This window comes from Coturnix japonica, chromosome 2 (assembly GCF_001577835.2).
Source record: "Coturnix japonica isolate 7356 chromosome 2, Coturnix japonica 2.1, whole genome shotgun sequence".
NCBI classification, from domain to species: domain Eukaryota; kingdom Metazoa; phylum Chordata; class Aves; order Galliformes; family Phasianidae; genus Coturnix; species Coturnix japonica.
Window position 1 is genome coordinate 22,615,934 of NC_029517.1, and position 18,285 is coordinate 22,634,218.

At 41.4% G+C, this 18,285-nt stretch overlaps 3 protein-coding genes across 4 annotated transcripts in view; 2 read left to right on the forward strand and 1 right to left on the reverse strand.

The window, feature by feature from the left end:
• The first annotated feature begins 1,022 nt into the window (after nt 1–1,022).
• MIOS (meiosis regulator for oocyte development) lies at nt 1,023–13,346 on the forward strand. 2 transcript variants are annotated; one of them, XM_015853580.2, is made up of 11 exons: nt 1,023–1,273; nt 2,576–3,942; nt 4,147–4,245; nt 5,188–5,445; nt 5,872–6,041; nt 6,807–6,872; nt 7,434–7,592; nt 8,299–8,451; nt 9,728–9,932; nt 10,973–11,102; nt 11,340–13,346. In XM_015853580.2, the coding sequence occupies exons 2-11, from the start codon at nt 2,646–2,648 to the stop codon at nt 11,434–11,436; spliced, it is 2,634 nt and encodes an 877-aa protein (XP_015709066.1). In that variant the 5' UTR covers nt 1,023–1,273; nt 2,576–2,645; the 3' UTR covers nt 11,437–13,346. The 2 variants fall into 2 exon arrangements, with proteins under 2 accessions (XP_015709066.1, XP_032299042.1); XM_032443151.1 differs by lacking the exon at nt 1,023–1,273 and adding an exon at nt 1,328–1,410.
• A 1,356-nt stretch (nt 13,347–14,702) lies between these two features.
• RPA3 (replication protein A3) lies at nt 14,703–16,734 on the reverse strand. The gene is made up of 4 exons (XM_015853596.1): nt 16,596–16,734; nt 16,377–16,451; nt 15,756–15,864; nt 14,703–15,265 (listed from the first exon to the last, which is right to left on the reverse strand). The coding sequence occupies exons 1-4, from the start codon at nt 16,692–16,694 to the stop codon at nt 15,186–15,188; spliced, it is 363 nt and encodes a 120-aa protein (XP_015709082.1). The 5' UTR covers nt 16,695–16,734; the 3' UTR covers nt 14,703–15,185.
• Nucleotides 16,735–16,773: 39 nt separating this feature from the next.
• Nucleotides 16,774–18,285, forward strand: part of UMAD1 (UBAP1-MVB12-associated (UMA) domain containing 1) — a 62,481-nt gene continuing 60,969 nt past the window's right edge. The window contains exon 1 of the mRNA XM_015853593.1: nt 16,774–16,873. The gene's annotated coding sequence lies outside the window, so the exon portion shown is untranslated. The remainder of the gene's footprint in view (nt 16,874–18,285) is intronic.

Sequence of the window (18,285 nt, forward strand, 5' to 3'; positions counted from 1 at the left end):
AACTACTGTGAAACAGAGGGGCCATATGTATAACATAACATAAGCCTACAATGTAAGAGTATAACACACATCCCTTTGTAACAGAAAGTGAAAGCTAAAGACTAAGATAGTAAAAGACTGAGATGGTAGGTTTCATGAGAGAGATTATCTCCTGGAATAACTCTTTCCATTCCTTTGTTACTGTCTGATCCTCATAAAGTAAATACTCATTTCTTGGTCAAACTATAAAGCCTTGATTAATGTAACCCTGTCATAAACAGCTCAGACTGGAATGGGGAAAGTGACTTGGAAAATGGGAAGTTAGAGAAATCAATACTGATTCTTTTTCAGAGAAAGGAGTATTACTGTTTACATATAAATTCAAAGTCTGACAAGCCCAATCTTTGTCAGACCCCTATTTTGGTCAAAATTCTCTTACCTTGGTCTGCACTCGAAGTTACAGGTCTATGTATCGATTTCTGTGCCTATACCTTCTCCCCTTTTTCAAACTTTCATGGTGTGGCTCTAAAGTTTTGGTCTCTAGTCAGCTGTTCTGGGGAGGTACCCACCACTCCTGATGGGACCACTAAGCTCAGTGTGGTGCACCTCTCCTGTCCATGGTAGTCAGAGACCCCTGAAAGGTGATGGCTCCCAGACGAGCCCCCAGATTGTGAGAAATAACTCAAATGATATTTTTGGAGACCATTTTCACTTTCACAGCTCCAAGGGCACACTGCTGGCTCACTCCACAAGTGACCCCATTATTTTTTGGTAGGGCTCTGCTCTATCCTTACACCCCCCGTATGGTACTGATAGTGCAGGTTGCCATAATACACCTATAAGACCTGCACTGGGATCTGATGAACCTCACGATGTTCAGCTGGTCCCACTGCTCATCCTGCCCAGCTCTCTGAATGGCACCCCATCCCTCGGCTGGGTCAGCCATGAAAAGTTCTAAGTTGACAGTGAGGATGAGCGCTAGCCCTCATCCAACGACCAGCAGATGGAGCCTAGTGCCTCCCCACATTTTAGGCCGCACGCTCGGAGTGGTCGGATGGGATTTAGTGCACAAATTGCCGTTAATTTGATACTCAGAACTAACACCAGCTGCGCACACTCCTAACCCGGAACTCAGAGCGCGTTCCCGACCAGCGGAAGGAGCTTTCTGGAAGTGCGGCTGTTCTCCCTTCCCTTCCGCCCCGCAGCCGGAAGCGCGGCCCGGCTGTGGCTGTTCCCCGCGGCCGGTGGCTCCGGTTCTCTGCAGGCCCCGGCGGCTCCTCGTACCCACAGAGCGGTGAGGCGGGCCGGGCTCCGGACCGGGTGGAGGCTGGGCTGGGCTGAGGCGGGAGGAGGGGAGCGCTGAGAGCACACAGCGGGGATGAGGGGATGCCCCGAGGCAGCAACTGCTTCCCTCTGTTCTTTCCCAGTCCGGTAAATCTTTTCCTTTCCCCAGCCTTATGAAAAGCTTGTTGGAATCACAGGTTTCCTTTGTATGTAGTAATGTGTGAGGATTCTGGCCGTATGGCTCCTGCGGCTATCAGAGTACAGCGTGTTTATGTGTGCTACTAGGCCACATGCAAAGATTTAGTGTCACTGGGGCAGAAGGTGGAGCTGGGAGCTGCAGAATGAGATGAACCATGTAAAGCTTTATAGAAATCTTAAAGTAGGGTAAGACCTTGTAGGTTATAGATGAGTGCCACGAAGATGATCAGGGGGCTGGAGCACCTCCCCTGTGAGGACAGGCTGAGGGAGTTGGGCTTGTTCAGCCTAGAGAAGAGAAGGTTGCGGGGTGACCTCATTACAGCCTTTCAATACCTGAAGGGAACTTACACCCAGGAGGGGAGTAAACTCTTCGAAAGGGCTGACAATAGCAGGACTAGGGGAAATGGTTTTAAGTTAAAAGAGGGAAGATTTAGGTTGGATGTTAGGGGGAAGTTCTTCACTAGGAGAGTGGTTGGGCCCTGGAACAGGCTGCCCAGGGAGGTTGTGGATGCCCCGTCCTTGGAGGTGTTCAAGACCAGGTTGGACGGGGCCCTGTGCAACCTGATCTAGTAAAGGTGTATGTTTGGTGGCCCTGCCAGGCAGGGGGGTTGGAACTACATGATCCTTGAGGTCCCTTCCAACCCGGGTCACTCTGTGATTCTGTGATAGATGAGATGTTAAACAAGGCAGACAGGCTCTAGTATCTGTGAATTAGCGCAATTCAATTAGGCAGAGATGTTTTCTACTACCTGTTTTAGGGAGTGGCCCTTTTCTGGCAGCACACCCACGCATCATGCTGCATCACATTTGGGTTAATGCTCTCTTCCATAATAAGCAAGCAATACTGGTATGGAGGTTGTAAACATACTGCTGTTGGTTTGTAGATGGAACACACTGCTGTGTTTTTTCTGCATCAGTCAGTGTATCTGAGCAAAAACAGGGCATGTCATGTAAAAAGTGGCTTAATGTGAGAAATGCTTAAAGTTTTGGCCTTGAATGTGTGCACAATATAAACTTGGGCTAAAAACAATGTAGAACAATATTCTTGTTGTTTTTAATGATGAAAAAGAAATTTGTTTCTCTATAACATTCCTACGAATCATTTTCTCAACAGTTTTCGTATGAATGGATGTCACCAGAATCTTCTTACAAGAGTTTAAGTTGTTGATGAACTCACCCTAAAAATGAGCGGCTCCAAACCTGATATTCTTTGGGCCCCGCACCATGTCGACCGTTTTGTTGTGTGTGACTCAGAGTTGAGCCTTTATCACATTGAATCTGCTGTAAGTTCAGAACTCAAGGCAGGGTCCTTGCGTTTATCAGAAGAAACTACAGCCACGCTGTTGTCAATAAATTCAGATACACCGTATATGAAATGTGTGGCTTGGTATCCCAAGTATGATCCTGAATGTCTTCTTGCTGTTGGACAGGCCAATGGTCGGGTGGTGCTTACCAGCCTTGGTCAAGATCACAACTCAAAATATAAAGATTTGATAGGAAAAGAGTTTGTTCCCAAGCATGCACGGCAGTGCAACACCCTGGCATGGAACCCACTAGATAGTAATTGGCTTGCTGCTGGATTAGACAAACATCGGGCTGACTTTTCAGTATTGATCTGGGATATCAGTAGTAAATATGCTCCAGAGACTGCAGTTGCTACAGAGAAAGTGAGACTTTCGACAGGAGATCCGGAAGCAGGACTGGTGGTAACAAAGCCACTGTATGAATTAGGGCAGAACGATGCTTGTCTCTCCCTTTGTTGGCTTCCACGGGATCAGAAGCTTCTTTTAGCTGGAATGCATCGCAATCTGGCTATCTTTGATCTGAGGAATACGAGCCAAAAAATATTTGTAAATACTAAGGCTGTCCAAGGAGTGACTGTTGATCCATACTTCCATGATCGTGTAGCTTCCTTCTATGAAGGCCAAGTTGCCATATGGGATTTAAGAAAGTTTGAGAAGCCTGTTTTGACCTTGACAGAGCAACCAAAACCATTAACAAAAGTCGCGTGGTGTCCAACAAGAACTGGGCTGTTAGCTACTTTAACAAGGGACAGTAATATCATTAGGCTGTATGACATGCAGCATACTCCCACGCCTATTGGAGATGAAACTGAGCCTACAATAATTGAAAGGAGCGTCCAGCCGTGTGAAAACTACATTGCCTCATTTGCCTGGCATCCCACAAGTCAAAATCGAATGGTGGTTGTGACTCCCAATAGAACTATGTCCGACTTCACGGTTTTCGAGAGAATTTCACTTGCATGGAGTCCAGTGACATCCTTAATGTGGGCTTGTGGACGCCATTTATATGAGTGTACAGAAGAAGGAAAGGCCAGCTCCTTGGAAAAGGATATAGCCACCAAAATGCGGCTCCGAGCTTTATCAAGGTATGGTCTTGATACTGAACAAGTTTGGAGAAATCACCTCCTAGCTGGAAATGAAGATCCTCAGCTGAAATCACTTTGGTACACCCTGCACTATATCCTTTATTTTACCGTGGTTTATATTTTAAAGAAGTAATGCACCCTTTACGTGTAAACCAGTTGTGTGAAATGCCTCAAGGTCTAAATGCAGTGTAATGTGCTGTAAAAGGCCTGCGTTAACAGAATGTGAGTTTTAACTTTAAAGAAGTGTTTTTTCAAATTCTTTGGAAAGAAAATAAGCTTCCTATACGTGTTAATACTTATGAAGCAGTATACTGAAGATATGGATCAAAAACTTACAGGAAACAAGGGTCCCCTAGTTTATGCTGGCATTAAGTCAATTGTGAAGTCATCTTTGGGTAAGAATGTTGCAACTTTGATAAGTTATATTACAATATATTTACAAAATGAAGCACTCGTGTTTGTCTTTAAAAATTGTTGAAGGAGGCTGTAGAAATACATAAAGTCTCTCAGTCTGTGTTTTAATGTATGTTGTAAGTACAGAAATGAAAGTGAACAGTTTATATTACAGTAACTTCCTGATTTTTTTGTTTTCTTTGAAGCTCATCAGAAGAACAAAATAACCTCAGAGGCAGAACTTCAACTGACCTATTTCAAACATTTACTTGTTGACTATGGCACCAAAAAGTGTTGCTGCCTGCATAACTGTTGTGTTTTTTGGAGTTTCACATGGGAGCGTAGTTGTAGAAAGCTGACTTTACTGTAGCCAAAGTACATTTGTATGTTTAAAGAAGCTACCTTTTTTTGAAGTGGCAGTCGTTCATTGTGTATCTTATTATGCCTCTTACGCTCACTGAAGTATATTTTAGCGGTTTCTTATTTGAATCTTGTCCTCTCTATTCAATAAAGGTCTTATTAATATTTGATCTGCTTGAGGTGGAAAAAAACCCCCAAACAAAAGCAACTGTTGAGTGTTGGGAAAGTTTCTATCACATTGATGCTTGCTAAGGAGATCTGGTAGAGCAGGTGCTTGACTGTATGTTCAAGCTGAACACACTGTTCAGTCTTGTCATGGCAACAGGAACTTCCACAATCTTAGGATCAAGAGGAAAGAAAGACAGACTTAGGGAGTAAGTGTCAAGTTTAGTTGCGTGACTTTTAGATCAGAATAAAATCATTTTGTGTCTGCTGCTCCCCACCATGTAGTTATTAGTGATGTTAATTTAGTACTAGAATAAGATGCTTGGCTTTTATGTTCTATTTTATGGTAGAAATCAAATGTTGCGGTTGCAATTTAGATTGTGGTTTAAGCGTAATTTAACATATTGTTCCCATTTTAGGAACAACAGAGAACCTCAGGCACAGCAGGAGTGGATCTGATAGACAGGCAGATATTATTCAGTATCTGAGCGAGGAGAGATCTTTGGCTTTGCAGCTCTGTGGCTGGATAAAGAAGGGAACAGACTTAGATGTGGAACCTTTTTTAAGTTCACTGGAACAGGAAGGAGACTGGGAGCGAGCTGCTGCTGTAGCACTATTCAATTTGGACATACGGCGGGCAATACAAATCCTAAATAAAGGCGCTTCCTCAGGAAAAGGTTTGTATTGTGTTTTGTGTCTTTTCTTTTGGAGGTACATCACCTGAGTAGATGCTTCTATAAACAGGATTTTGGAAAATATGCCCGCTGTCTATTACAGTCCTTGAATTGGCTGTATTGGAGCCTCAGAATGTGACAAATCCTAATCTTTTCACTCCTCACACTGTAGTATGCCTTACTATGTAATTACGACATATTGCATGTATTGATGCATACCACAGGAAGTGTTACACTCAAAAGTGGTGGGACTGGTTGTGTTTGAATTAGAAAAAAGGAAACTTTTTTTTTTTTTTTTTTTTTGACAGGAGAATATTTAGATGAAATAAATGTAATGATATTAGGAAACATTAACTTCAAACTCTTGTATGTCCTTTTTCTTTTGAATCTTGAACTTAAAATATTTGTTCTTTTTTTTCAATAAACCAGGTGATCTGAATCTTAATGTAGTAGCAATGGCTCTGTCAGGTTACACAGATGAGAAGAACTCACTTTGGAGAGAAATGTGCAGTACCCTAAGATTGCAGTTGAACAATCCCTACCTGTGTGCTATGTTTGCTTTTCTGACAAGTGAGTCCGGTTCATACGATGGTGTTCTGGTAAGTAAATTTATGTTAAATTTCTTTAAATAATAGGCACACGCATATATGTACAGGTGTTGGTAGTGTTGAAAACTCTGTGAATTAATCAGCTTAGATCTTATATTTTTGTCTCACTTAACATCTTTATCTTCTAAACAGAGTTCTTGCATTAGTAAGTATTGTGTCAATGTGAAGATTACATAATATATGCCGAGGCAGTCAAAACATCCAACATAATTGACTTTGTTCTTAGGGGATTTTTGTTTATCTTTTTTAGCGTGGAATTCTTAAGCCATTAGAAATATGTTATCAAATTAATAGAAGCTGGTAGGAAGAAGGCAGGAGAGAGGGTAATGATCTGGATGCAGGAGTGAAGTACGTCCTCAGCAAGTTTGCTGATAGTACCAAACTGAGAGTTGCTGCTCTGACTGTCTGGAGGGATGACAGACCTTACAAAGGGAATCCTGATAGATGGGAGCACTGGGCCATCAGTATTGGCAAGGAGATTAATGAAGGAAAATGCCAGGTCTGCGCCTGGGGTGGAGCAGTGCTGGATAAAAGCAGAAGTGGGGGGATGAGTGGCTGGAGAGGAGCTCTGCAGGAAAGGACTTGATACTGGTAACAGCAATTCAGAACAAGCCAGTAATGTGCCCTGGCAGCCAATGGGAAAACTTGATTTGACTTGAAAACTTTCTTTTCTAAAAGATTTGACTATTAGAAGAGGTGTATTGAAAACTTGGAAATAGGCGTGTGATGGTGACATTGCCATTTTTCTCTCTAAAGTATGAAAATAACGTGGCAGTACGAGACAGGGTGGCATTTGCTTGCAAGTTCCTCAATGATGCTCAGGTAAGTGTATGGTTACACATTCAAGCAAACTGTTAAGCTGGGGTTTATTTAGTGAGATGAAAGTTCGCGGTGGGAGGGGTATCATAAGGGATTTGTTTTTTCCTCACAGTAGGATATAAGCTGTGATATAATTTTTCTCCCTCTCTCTCTCTATTAAAAGTAAATAATATTCTATACTTGCTAGTTTTAAAAATCATATCACATTAGCTAAATGTTTTACTGGACAGTATTTGTATTTGGTATTTGTGCCCAGACATTTACCTTTTCTTTAAAAAAGCCCGTATTTTACAGTAGGAATGTTTTCCTTCAAATTCACAGAGGCATGTGGAAAAACTGGTGACCTCCTTCTTTTTGCTCTTTGCATCAGGAGGTTTAAAGTACATGAATGTTTAAATTCTTAGTATATAATAGATGTTTTACTGTGCGACATGCAGGAAGCAGTATATGCTGTTAGCAAAGGACTCTCTTAAGGAAAATATAAGAAAGCTTTGCTGTATGCATTATATGAATTACACGGGGATGTACAAACAGCAGAACTACTTTTATTTTTTATTTTTATAGCTGAACAGATTTATTGAGAAGCTGACGAATGAAATGAAAGATGCTGGGAATTTGGAAGGAATATTGTTGACAGGGCTGACAAAAGATGGTGTGGACTTGATGGAAAGTTATGTTGACAGAACTGGTGATGTCCAGACAGCAAGCTATTGCATGTTACAGGTTAGTTTCTCACTCAAAAATGAATCTTTACATAGTTTGTTTAGCAGTTGATTCTTGTGAACTGAGAAGTATATTCAGTAGTAAATTTTGACAATATATAGCCTGCCTGTTTTGTGCAATCATCTGAAACACTTTGTGATAACTACAAACTTCTATATTCAAGCTGTCTCAGTCAGAGAAAGTGAAGACAAGGGGAAGACAGAAAAAATAGCCGAACAGTTGAATAGTTGAACTACTTCAGCATTTTCTGATAGGTCCAAAATAGGCTTTTTTGCTTCCAGGGTTTTTTTAGAGAAATGCTATAAGGTGGAGGGTTTTTTTTGTCTTTGGGTGGATGTTGCTTTTATTTATTGTTTTGAGCTTATCTTATCGTGGTCCTTAATGGAACAGCTGGAGTTACTACCTGTGCTGTGTTTGACTATGGATGTAACCACAGTAATGATATGAACTCAGGTGTGCTACAGAAATGAATAATCCCAGTTTTTAGGAGATCAGCAGCAGGAGCATTCTCAACCTGAAGGGCAAACTGAAGAAAACTTTTATCAATCTTGTGTTAAGTGTTTCCAAATATCATCTTTCTCTGTGCAAATTTTGCTATTATGTATCATATTTTGTATTATGTACTAGTAAAGCCTTTTGAAAAAGTGAATAACTTGTGTTGTGTGTGTTCAGTGTTATGTCTGGCATTTTTTTCCTTTCTCTTTAGGGTTCTCCTTCAGAAGTACTTAAAGATGAGAGGGTTCAGTACTGGATTGAGAACTATAGGAATCTTTTAGATGCTTGGAGGTTTTGGCATAAACGTGCAGAGTTTGATATCCACAGAAGTAAGCTGGATCCCAGTTCAAAACCTTTAGCTCAGGTAAGTATCATTCTTACATGAAGTATGACCAATCCAGAAAGGCAACGTGGTACTTAAATAGAAATAAATAAATGAAACTGCTGGGTGCATCTTGGCTTTTGTGAGGAAAAGAAAGATTTCAAATCAATGTTTTGTTGTTTTATTTGTTGTTGTTGTTGCTTGGTTGTTTTTGTTATTAATATATTCAAAAATATTACTCAGAAAAAGGACTTAACTGTTTTGGTAGGGGGTAAGGAAGTGAACAAGTTTACATGAATTCTAATCTAGGAAGTGCCATTTCATCCAATCATTATTTTTCCTAAGCCTTTCCTTCTAACAAAAACTCATCTTCTGGAATCTGTAATGTTTCCACGCTTTTTCTGGTGTATCTGTGGATTTTTTTTTTTCTTCCAGTGTTGAAAAACAAAATCAGAAACTTACCCTAGTGAGTTCTTCATCATGATGAGGATGGTGCTGAAACTAAGAGATGGAGCCAAGAAATGGTTCAAATTGGCTTTTAGTTTAACTGAGCCTTTGAAGCCTTTGAGTCTGAAGTGAACAGCAGTTTTCCTTATCAGTTAGAGCATAAGCTAAACTGAAAACTGACACCCTATCCAAATATTATCTGGTACTGTTCTTACTCAAAATGTTCCACCCACAGCAACTCCTACTTGCTCATGCCTGCTAATATGTGCATTACAAACATTGGGGATGCAAGGATTTCTAAGGAAGGCTGTTTTTTGATGCACGTATTCTTCACAGCTTTTTTAAGACAACTCCATGTATTCTGCTCCAAGTGAGAAGGAGTTGAATTTACTGTTCGTGCCTTACATGAGCAACATAAGTAATTCCTGAAGAGCTCAAAGTATTGCTTTTCTCTGTATTATGCCTCAACTTGTGGCATAAGGTATACAGGTGAAGATTAGTTGGCTTATCCTCATGTTGGGGGCTCTAGAGTGAGTCACTTGAGTAGAAAGAGGGAAAGGCCTGTAAACTGAGTAAACTGAATTTCTTAAATTGCCTGACATATAAATTGTTATATTCTTAAATAATATCTCTCCCAACAGTAATAGTTTCACATGGTTTTATGAATTACATGGGCATCATTGAGGCCTACTTCTCAGAAGTGCATATCAAGTCTATAAGCCAAGACGTTTGCAGCACCTTCACAAGACTTTCCAGCTTAGTTTTTAGAATGTCTCATCAATTGAGTCTTTGCTAGCTGGAGCAAATTTACTTGTAATTGTAGAAGAAATGGAAACAAACTGAAAAATTAATGGGCTTTTGTTCTCTTTAGGTGTTTGTGAGCTGCAATTTCTGTGGAAAATCGATCTCTTACAGCTGTTCAGCCATTCCTCATCAGGGACGAGGTTTCAGCCAATATGGGGTTAGCGGCTCACCAACTAAGTCCAAAGTTACCAGCTGCCCTGGTTGTCGTAAGCCACTTCCTCGCTGTGCACTTTGCTTGATAAATATGGGAACTCCAGTTTCCAGTTGTCCAGGTACTACATACTTGTTTTAAGTTGTTCAGCTGGAGTCCTCATTAGAAGCTAAAGAACATGATCTGTTGCACCTTTTCCTCCTGTTTGTACTCATACTGTAAATACTAATATTTAAATAGACTGTAGTAGAGAACACATTTACATCCCATCCAATATTTTGATTAAACCTATGTCTTTTTTTTTTTTGTGTCAGACTGTATGCACAGTTACCTCATTCTGGCCTTTTTTTTCCAGCGAGATCATTATATCTCCATAGTTTAAACAGAAGAAAAGATTTGGATATTGTGGTGTTTGGTATTATGAGCTTTGACAATGTAAGAACTGAGAGATGTGTTTTCTTGGAATGAACTGTTGGGAGGCTGCAGAAATCTTGTAATGTAAATTAATTGCTCTTTAACTGGAAGAGGAAATAAATGTAGTGTAGTATATATTCTCTCTGTGACTAAATATGAAAGAACGTATGGGTCCCGCTGGCACAGTTAAGAGATACTATTCCTAGAATCTCTTGGTTCTGAATGTCTTGGACTCATCCAAGGTCTAAGTAAAATTAATTTTTTCCATATTTTTAGGTCAGTCTTGTTAAAGAGCTATGAGCGTCTGTACAGTTGTCATCCATTTATATCTCTCTCATTCTTTCACTGGTCAGTGTTATGAGTTGTTACTGAATTATTCCAATTCATAACTGAGATTTTGCTAATCTTACATGTTTTAAAGCAGAACATTCCATGAACAGGTGCATAATTCACTGGAACACAAATTAATCACCAAAACATAAATCACCACTGGAAGAGATTCTGTCTGCAAAATTTAATAGGCAAGATTAGCATGTCCGTAAGGTGTGAAACATTAGCCAAGCAATATGTTCTTGATTCTCCACCAGTTCTTACATCTTCAATAATTGTGTTGACATCTCTTTTAAAATCAGGCTGCTTTTTCACCTGAAGTTCCTAATTCCAAATTCACTCTAATAGTGTTAGTGAGGCTGAAATACAAGGTATTATGTTTCATTTGTCTGTTGTGCTGGGCTTGCTTCTGTGCAGGAGGATCCAAGTCAGATGAAAAAGTGGATCTTAGCAAAGACAAGAAGTTAGCCCAGTTCAACAACTGGTTTACTTGGTGTCACAACTGTAGGCATGGTGGACATGCTGGGCATATGCTCAGTTGGTTCAGGTAAGTTGACGTTAAGATCTTTTCCATTTCACTTGTGTATGCTGCATGAAATAGGATGTGTTTGTTGCTACAATTAAAGTGTCTGTTTATTTATTTGTTTAAACATAGACTGAGTTTACCGTGCCACAAAGTTTTCTGTGAGATGCGGTGTTTGTGCACATACTTAGATTTATAGATTGCAAAATTCTTGTTAGCTTTACCTTACCTGCTTTTTCTTTTTTTACTGTTGCTATCTAGGGACCATACTGAGTGTCCTGTGTCTGCCTGTTCATGTAAGTGTATGCAGCTGGATACAACAGGGAATCTCATTCCTGCAGAGACTGTTCAGGCGTAAATATTCTTTGAAAATATGAGGATCTCTAATGGGTGTCCATTATAGTCAAGCATACATTTTAGACAGAGGTCGTCTTGTGACTTACTGACTATGAAAAAATAAATTGCTCTCAGATTAGTAAAATGATGTGTATGACTGTGCATGGCAGAAACTGATAATCTGGAAATAAGCTTCTGGATAGATCATGTGGGCCTCGCTCAGAGGATTTAAGCAGTTCCAGAGGCCAGGAGGCTTTATTGAAATTCAATGAATTTTAACAGATTGTTCAGGGTGATGCTTATGGGCCCTTTTATCAGTTTTCCAAATAAAGCAATGTTTGTTTGTTGTGCTCAGTGAAAGTAAACCTTCAAGGTAAATGGCTAAAAAGTGTTCTTTAGAGGATAGCACGGTGATGCTGTGGTGTCCTTTCACTGGTTGATCACAGTTCTTTGAATGCAGTCACTTCCTTGTGAATCAATTAAGAGTGTTGTTGTTAATTATATTCTAAATAATTTTATTTTACAGGAAAATCTATTTCTTTCTTTTCCCAATTTTTGTTGACAGTAAAGCAATACCTTTGCAACTTGAGAGCTATTTAACATACTTTATGTGACCTAGCTGATGTGAATTATAATGTTAAAGAGTCTGGGGAGATTATCCTAGACAAGAGGAGTTCCCTAAAAGGCTACGTGTCTGTGCAGAGTGCAGACAAACTATTAGAAGAGTGATACGACTGTTTTATTTTTAACATAATACTGTGAAGATCTGAAATCTCAAGGACTGGAGACTTGTAAATATTTCAGGTTTAAACTACATACTGAGTTTTGACTACAAGCATTTTGAATATTTCGGACTTTTGGATAATCGAGATTTTCCGGCACTTCTGAAATACACTGGGAAGTGTGAAGTGAACCTATTGAAATCCTGCTTCAGGTCACTGCTGGACACCAGTCTGCTCCTAAAGACTGCACATTTTTGTCATTGACTACAAGTGGTAAATTATATGTTACCTGCTGGAATTAAGTATATTTATTAACTTGAGAGTCAGTGATATTTTGCTAATACTGTGCTAGGAGCTAATCTGTATTGTTGTCCTTGATTTTGTAGGCAACAAAATTAGGGGAAAAAAAAACCAAACACCTGTTTTAAGGTATGTGAAAATAACATCAGTTTACTTGGTGTGTGTTTATTTGCTATTAGGAACAGTATATGAGTTACTTAATACTTGCGTGCTATGAAATACTAAATGGAATGCTAGCAATAAACTGGTACCGTATTGCCAGGACTGTGAAATCTGTTGTTTTAAAGAAGATTATATTGTAACATACCACGGGTTCTAAGTGCTCTAATGTAGTTGTAACGGGATAGAAAGTAGAAACGTTGTCTGTGGATGTACATGCCTACATTTGGGATTCCAGTCATATTTTCTGATCAGTGCTGTACTACATCTGCTATGCTTATTCTGATCTAAAATTCTTGCCTAATTGACAAAGATATAAAGTTAAAATCTAAGAGGTGCTTAATATTTGCAGTCAGACTATGGTGGGGAAGCAGTTAATGTTTCTTTTCTCGTTGGAATATTTATTTCTCTTTCTAGGTTTTTTTGCACACTTTATGCTGATGTTGAAGTGCTCTGTAAAATGTTCTCCATTAATAAATATAAACCGGGGTTTGATGTATGATACCCTATTTATATAAACATAGGCAATAACACTTTGGAAGTGAGGATTTGTAAGTGCAAAGGTTATATTTTTATTCCTCTGTAGTACCATTGATCAGTAAATTTTCATGATAAATTCCATATCCAGGAATGCAACTGCTTAAAAATGTCTCTTATGTAAAAAAAGAAATCTCAACTTTTTTGACTTGACTATCCCTGTTTGTTTCAGTTTCTATCATTTCATTAAATAAGTTGCCTACTTCAGTGTTCAGCATGTCTTTGAAATATTTTAGGTTATGAATATGTACATATTCTGGTCCAGTGTAAGTACCAACTTTTGCTGTTGTAATTGGTATTCAAGCTTTCAGACCAATAATTACACTGTTTCTAAAAACTTATAAGAGGTGTTCTTAATCATCCTTTTTTTCTTGTTTTGATTCTTAATTGGTAAAGTGATTTGGGGAGGTGATTTGTAAGCACAGCTGCAGACATTCCTTAATCTGCAGATAACATTTACATCTGTATGATGTAATGATGCTGTCTGAGCAAGGAGAGTGGAGCAGGCCTGGCAACAGAGATCAACACCATCCAAGTGTCCAGCACTGCCCAGACAAGTCATAGTGACAAGGTAGGTCTGAGGTCAGGCTGGGAATCACATCAGCAGGTTGGGGTCACCGAGAGGCACAAGTGGTGAAGCTCAGGCCAGGACCATGGGCTAAGGACTTTCAGGCAAGGAGGGAGATACCTCTGACAAGGCTTGGATGTAAAGAAAAAACAGTGGTAAACCAATGTTTCTCTTACATGTTTATAAGCCCTGGCAGTTTCTCACACATTTACAGATTAGTGAAATCCTAAATGGGATGCAGTCCCCATTTGTGACATGTCTTGCAGTTTCCATATTTGCTGCCCTCCTAAGTACATAAAGAACCTGAGCGCTGTTTTTCCTTTCATGGCAAGAATATCTAACAGTTCCTCATTAGTATAAGCCACACAGTCAGTCTGATACTGCTTGTACGTGTACCATTGCTCTGGGATAGAAGTCTTGACAGACAAAGGAAAACTGTAGCATTTACCACTTAGATGTGATCAAATATTTACACGCAAGATCCTATATCCAAGGATGGTCTCTGTGTCAGGGTGAAGTGCTACAGCCATCTAGTGGTAGAATCCATTTTATTGGGCTCAGATAAACTTAATAAGAACTACTTGCATATGATGTTTTATAGAATGTATATACATGCACAAAATAGATTTTTTTGGTATGGTAGAGTAATTCTGAAGAGTTAAATTCCAATAAAACAAGCACGTAGTTGTTGGCAGTGACACTAAAACACAGCAGCGATAGTACTATGGAACAGAGTATGCTATCATGCCATAGGGACCTTCTTGTCCTGGTACTTCTGCCTTAACATCCACCACGAACGAAGGTTGTGATGCGGGCTTTATGTGTGATTGAGTTACCAAGCCTAATCAGACACTTACATCTCTCAACTGTTTAACATCAGTGCAAAAGGCAAGTACCTTGTGCTCCACTTCGTTAAAATTAAATTACTTAAGTAAAATGGAACAGGAATCATCATGAATCATTATAAATAGCACTTGGTAGATACAATACTACCACAAGTAGTTGAACGTAGTCATAGCTTTTTCTTTATTGGAGAAGTGACCATTATCAAGATACAAAACAAATCTTTCCCCCTCCACGTTCAATTTATATCAAAGCAAAAGAAATTTTAAAATATCTTTACATTAAAACCCCACCAAATATCTTCAGTATGAATTTTGTGTTAAGTATCCATAGGACCTCTGTGGACAATGGAAAAGATGCCTATAAAACTTCAATTTCTAGCAAATCAAATCCTGCAAGAGAGCATTCCTCATGAATGCAGAAGGGTTAAATATATACAGACAGTAAGACAGCCACAGAAATGTTCTGCTTCTTGCTAAGCTAATTCAAACAGAAGTTAGTAAGAAAAGATATTTCATTGGCCACACGTGGCACGTGTAGTAGCATCTTCTTAGTATATTTGTTGGAAACTAATGTAACTCTTACCATGCTGTCAGGCAAGACAGCCAAGGTAATACTGCACAACTGAAGCTCTAAGAAGAATCAATTCCTCCCAGTACCGAAGGGGAAATACTCAGGGAATTCATGAATAATTTTCAGTGCTTCACTGTAGATTTCCAGATCTGAAAGGGGACAAAAATAGAAGAAGCTTAACTTAAATTTCTTACTAGTAAATTGCAGCATTAAAGCACAGCCAATTTCAAAGCAATACAGCTGAGTGTTCTCCTTCCCCTATGTTCCCAGTTTCCCAAGCCTGCCATATTCTCATTGCTTTCTTTCTGAGGGATTATTTTTAGGCCTGCTAACTGGACAATCACACAAAGTCCAGCACCAGACAAGAAGGACAAAGAACTGTGTAACTGGGACAACAATCAGACTTACGGCAATGATCTAGATCAGCTAAGGCCTTGAATCAGCCCCTACAGTTTGGCAGTAAAAAAGTGTATTGAGTATGTAATTTTTCCTGATGCCGTTGTCTCTTTATATACCCCACGCTGTATTAGGCAGCTTGAAGAATGATCATGTCCACAGGAAGGGATAATGCTCTCCTTATTTACTAAATAAATGTTCAGAACACAAAATTAATTTGCCATAACATATACCCTTACTTACCAAATGGACTTTTATCTTCCCTGAACTGGACGTATGACATGCACATGATGGTTGCCTGATTTGTTACTCTTCCCACCACTTCCAGAATTCCTGAGATCTCTTCATCCAGCTGCAGGACACACCAGAAATGAAATTAGCACCAGCAAATTAGCTGCTGTTTCCACTGCGAACACTCAAACTAATTTTTTTGCTTATTCTCAGAAAGTACAGGATGCTTAGAGTGCTTAGAGGGTGATGCGCTGGAACAGGTTGCCCAAGGAGGTTATGGATGCCCCATCCCTGGAGGCATTCAAGGCCAGGCTGGATGTGGCTCTGGGCAGCCTGGTCTGGTGGTTGGCACATAGCAGGGGGTTGGAAATAGATGATTACTGTGATCTTTTCAACCCAGGCCATTCTATGATTCTGTGAAGCATTCTGTTAGGGGCAGGAAAAGGGTCAGTAAAGAGGTGAAGGAAGAAAGTGAAAGGAAAAGTAAGGCAAGACATGCAGTGAAACACAGCACGCTACAAGCAATGAACAGAGTAAGCCGAGGTATCCAAACAGAGATGTATCTGGTGTGGGGGAACGAAACCTGCCTGCACTGCAGCCAAACCTTCCCAACGACACACCGGGGTTACTTACGGGTTCGCTCAGCTCCACCGTGGCGTTGCAGCCTTCTCCATCCGACAGAACGATGAGTTTCCCCGTCGGGTGAATCTACAAGAGAAACGACGCCGTGCGCTCAGCAGCGGCCGAAAGACGAGCGGGCGGACGGGCCCGCAGGGAGACTGCAGCCAGCCCAGGGCAAGGCCGCAGTGTTGGGACCGCCCGGTGCGGGGTGGTGCGGGGCTGGGTACGGACCTTCTCGACGCGGCCCACGAAGCACACGGGCCGCCCGATGTGCTGCGCCAGCTGAGCGGCCCCGATGCGCGGCCGCGGCGCCTCGTGCACATCGCCCATGGCGGCCGCTCCTTCCCGCGCTGCGCCCCGCCGCCTCCCGTTATCCCTGGCAACGGGGATCGCCAATCAGCTCGGCGCTTTGCTATGGCGTCATGGCAGCGCGCCGCGGGCGGCTCTCGAAGCCCGGGGTGGCGGCGGTGTCGTCTCACGGAGCCGGAAGCGGCGGGCGGCGGTGGCTGGTGGGTAACGGGGGAATGAGGGAGGGCCGGGGTTGTGCAGGTTGTGGAGAGGCCGGTGGGAGGTGGCCGAGCCCCGGGGAAGCCGGCAGGGCAGCTCTGCGGCTCTTCCACGTCCTTCTCATTTCCTTTCCCATCCCGCTGTCCCCAGCGCTGTCATCCCCTCAGGGTCGCTCTGCCGCTCATCTCTCAGCTCTTCATTTGATCCTTGTCGCATCAGCGTCTCTTCAGAGCTGCAAAGGAAACGTGGCATGAAGGTGCAGCAGCCCGCTGCAAAGCGCCGCTCCTGGGGCTGTTGTGTCTGGTTGGAGCGTCACCGTGATGCCGTGCCCTGTTGTCAGTAGCGTCACATCTCTGTCATGCTTGGTTGCCACTGCAGGTTTGCTGTGAGGGTTTGCAGAGAAAGAAGTGGGCTCCCCAGTACAAAAAAGACGGGGATCTCTTGGAAAGAGTCCAGCGGAGGGCCACTGAGATGGTGAAGGGCCTGGAGTATCTCCCCTGTGAGGAGAGACTTAGGGAACTGGGTCTATTTAGCCTTGAGAAAAGAAGGCTGAGAGGGGACTTGATCCAGGTTTATAAATACCTGAGGTGTGGGAGCCATAGTGGTGAGGCTGGTCTCTTTTCAGTAGTGCATGGGGACAGGACTAGGGGTAATGGGATGAAAGTACAGCATAGGAAGTTCCGCACAAATGTGTGGAAGAACTTCTTTCCAGTGAGGGTGACGGAGCACTGGAACAGGCTGCCCAGGGAGGTGGTGGAGTCTCCTTCTATGGAGATATTTAAGACCTGCCTGGATGCCTACCTGTGTGATGTGGTGTAGGGAGCCTGCTTTGGCAGGGGGGTTGGACTCGATGATCTCTAGAGGTCCCTTCCAACCCCTACAATTCTGTGATTCTGTGATTTCAGGCAATTAGGTATTGCATCTGGTGAAAGCCTGGCTTTCTGTTTTATCTGCTGGTTTCTTCAGTGTTTTGATTGTTACCAGCAGCCTGGCCAGGCCTGGTTCACCCCTGCCTTTCTGTTTGTCTCCTTAATCATGGTTGTTGTTCTGTGGTTCCACGTCTTTGTGTGTTTTTTATGAGGGCAGCTGAGGTTGCATCGGAACTGAGTAATTCAGGTCCTCAATTAGAACTTTGCCAATAAATATATGTATATATATTCTAGTGACTTTATTAGCGTGTTAGGAAATGTATATCCCATTTCTGTATTTGTGTTTCTCTTGACGCTTATCTCCATGAAATCCATAAACTAGAAGAGTGTGACTGGAGTTAGTGGCAGTAAATAAATGATTTGTCTCGGGTTTTCTTCCTTCTTCCCATTTTTGCACAAACCTTTATTAGGCCAGAAGCTTTTCAATTCTTTTGATGTCACAGGGGAATCTTTTTGACATGCACTTTCTTCACTCTGAATTAGTT

Coding starts and splice junctions, on each gene's coding strand:
- MIOS (XM_015853580.2), top strand. CDS start 2,646: ATGAGCGGCTCCAAACCTGATATTCTTTGGGCCCCGCACCATGTCGAC. Junction 8,452..9,727: donor GTTCAAAACCTTTAGCTCAG/GTAAGTATCATT, acceptor TGTTCTCTTTAG/GTGTTTGTGAGCTGCAATTT. Junction 11,103..11,339: donor CATATGCTCAGTTGGTTCAG/GTAAGTTGACGT, acceptor GTTGCTATCTAG/GGACCATACTGAGTGTCCTG.
- RPA3 (XM_015853596.1), bottom strand. CDS start 16,694: ATGGGCGATGTGCACGAGGCGCCGCGGCCGCGCATCGGGGCCGCTCAG. Junction 16,452..16,595: donor TCGTGGGCCGCGTCGAGAAG/GTCCGTACCCAG, acceptor TTTCTCTTGTAG/ATTCACCCGACGGGGAAACT. Junction 15,266..15,755: donor GGAAGATAAAAGTCCATTTG/GTAAGTAAGGGT, acceptor GTCCCCTTTCAG/ATCTGGAAATCTACAGTGAA.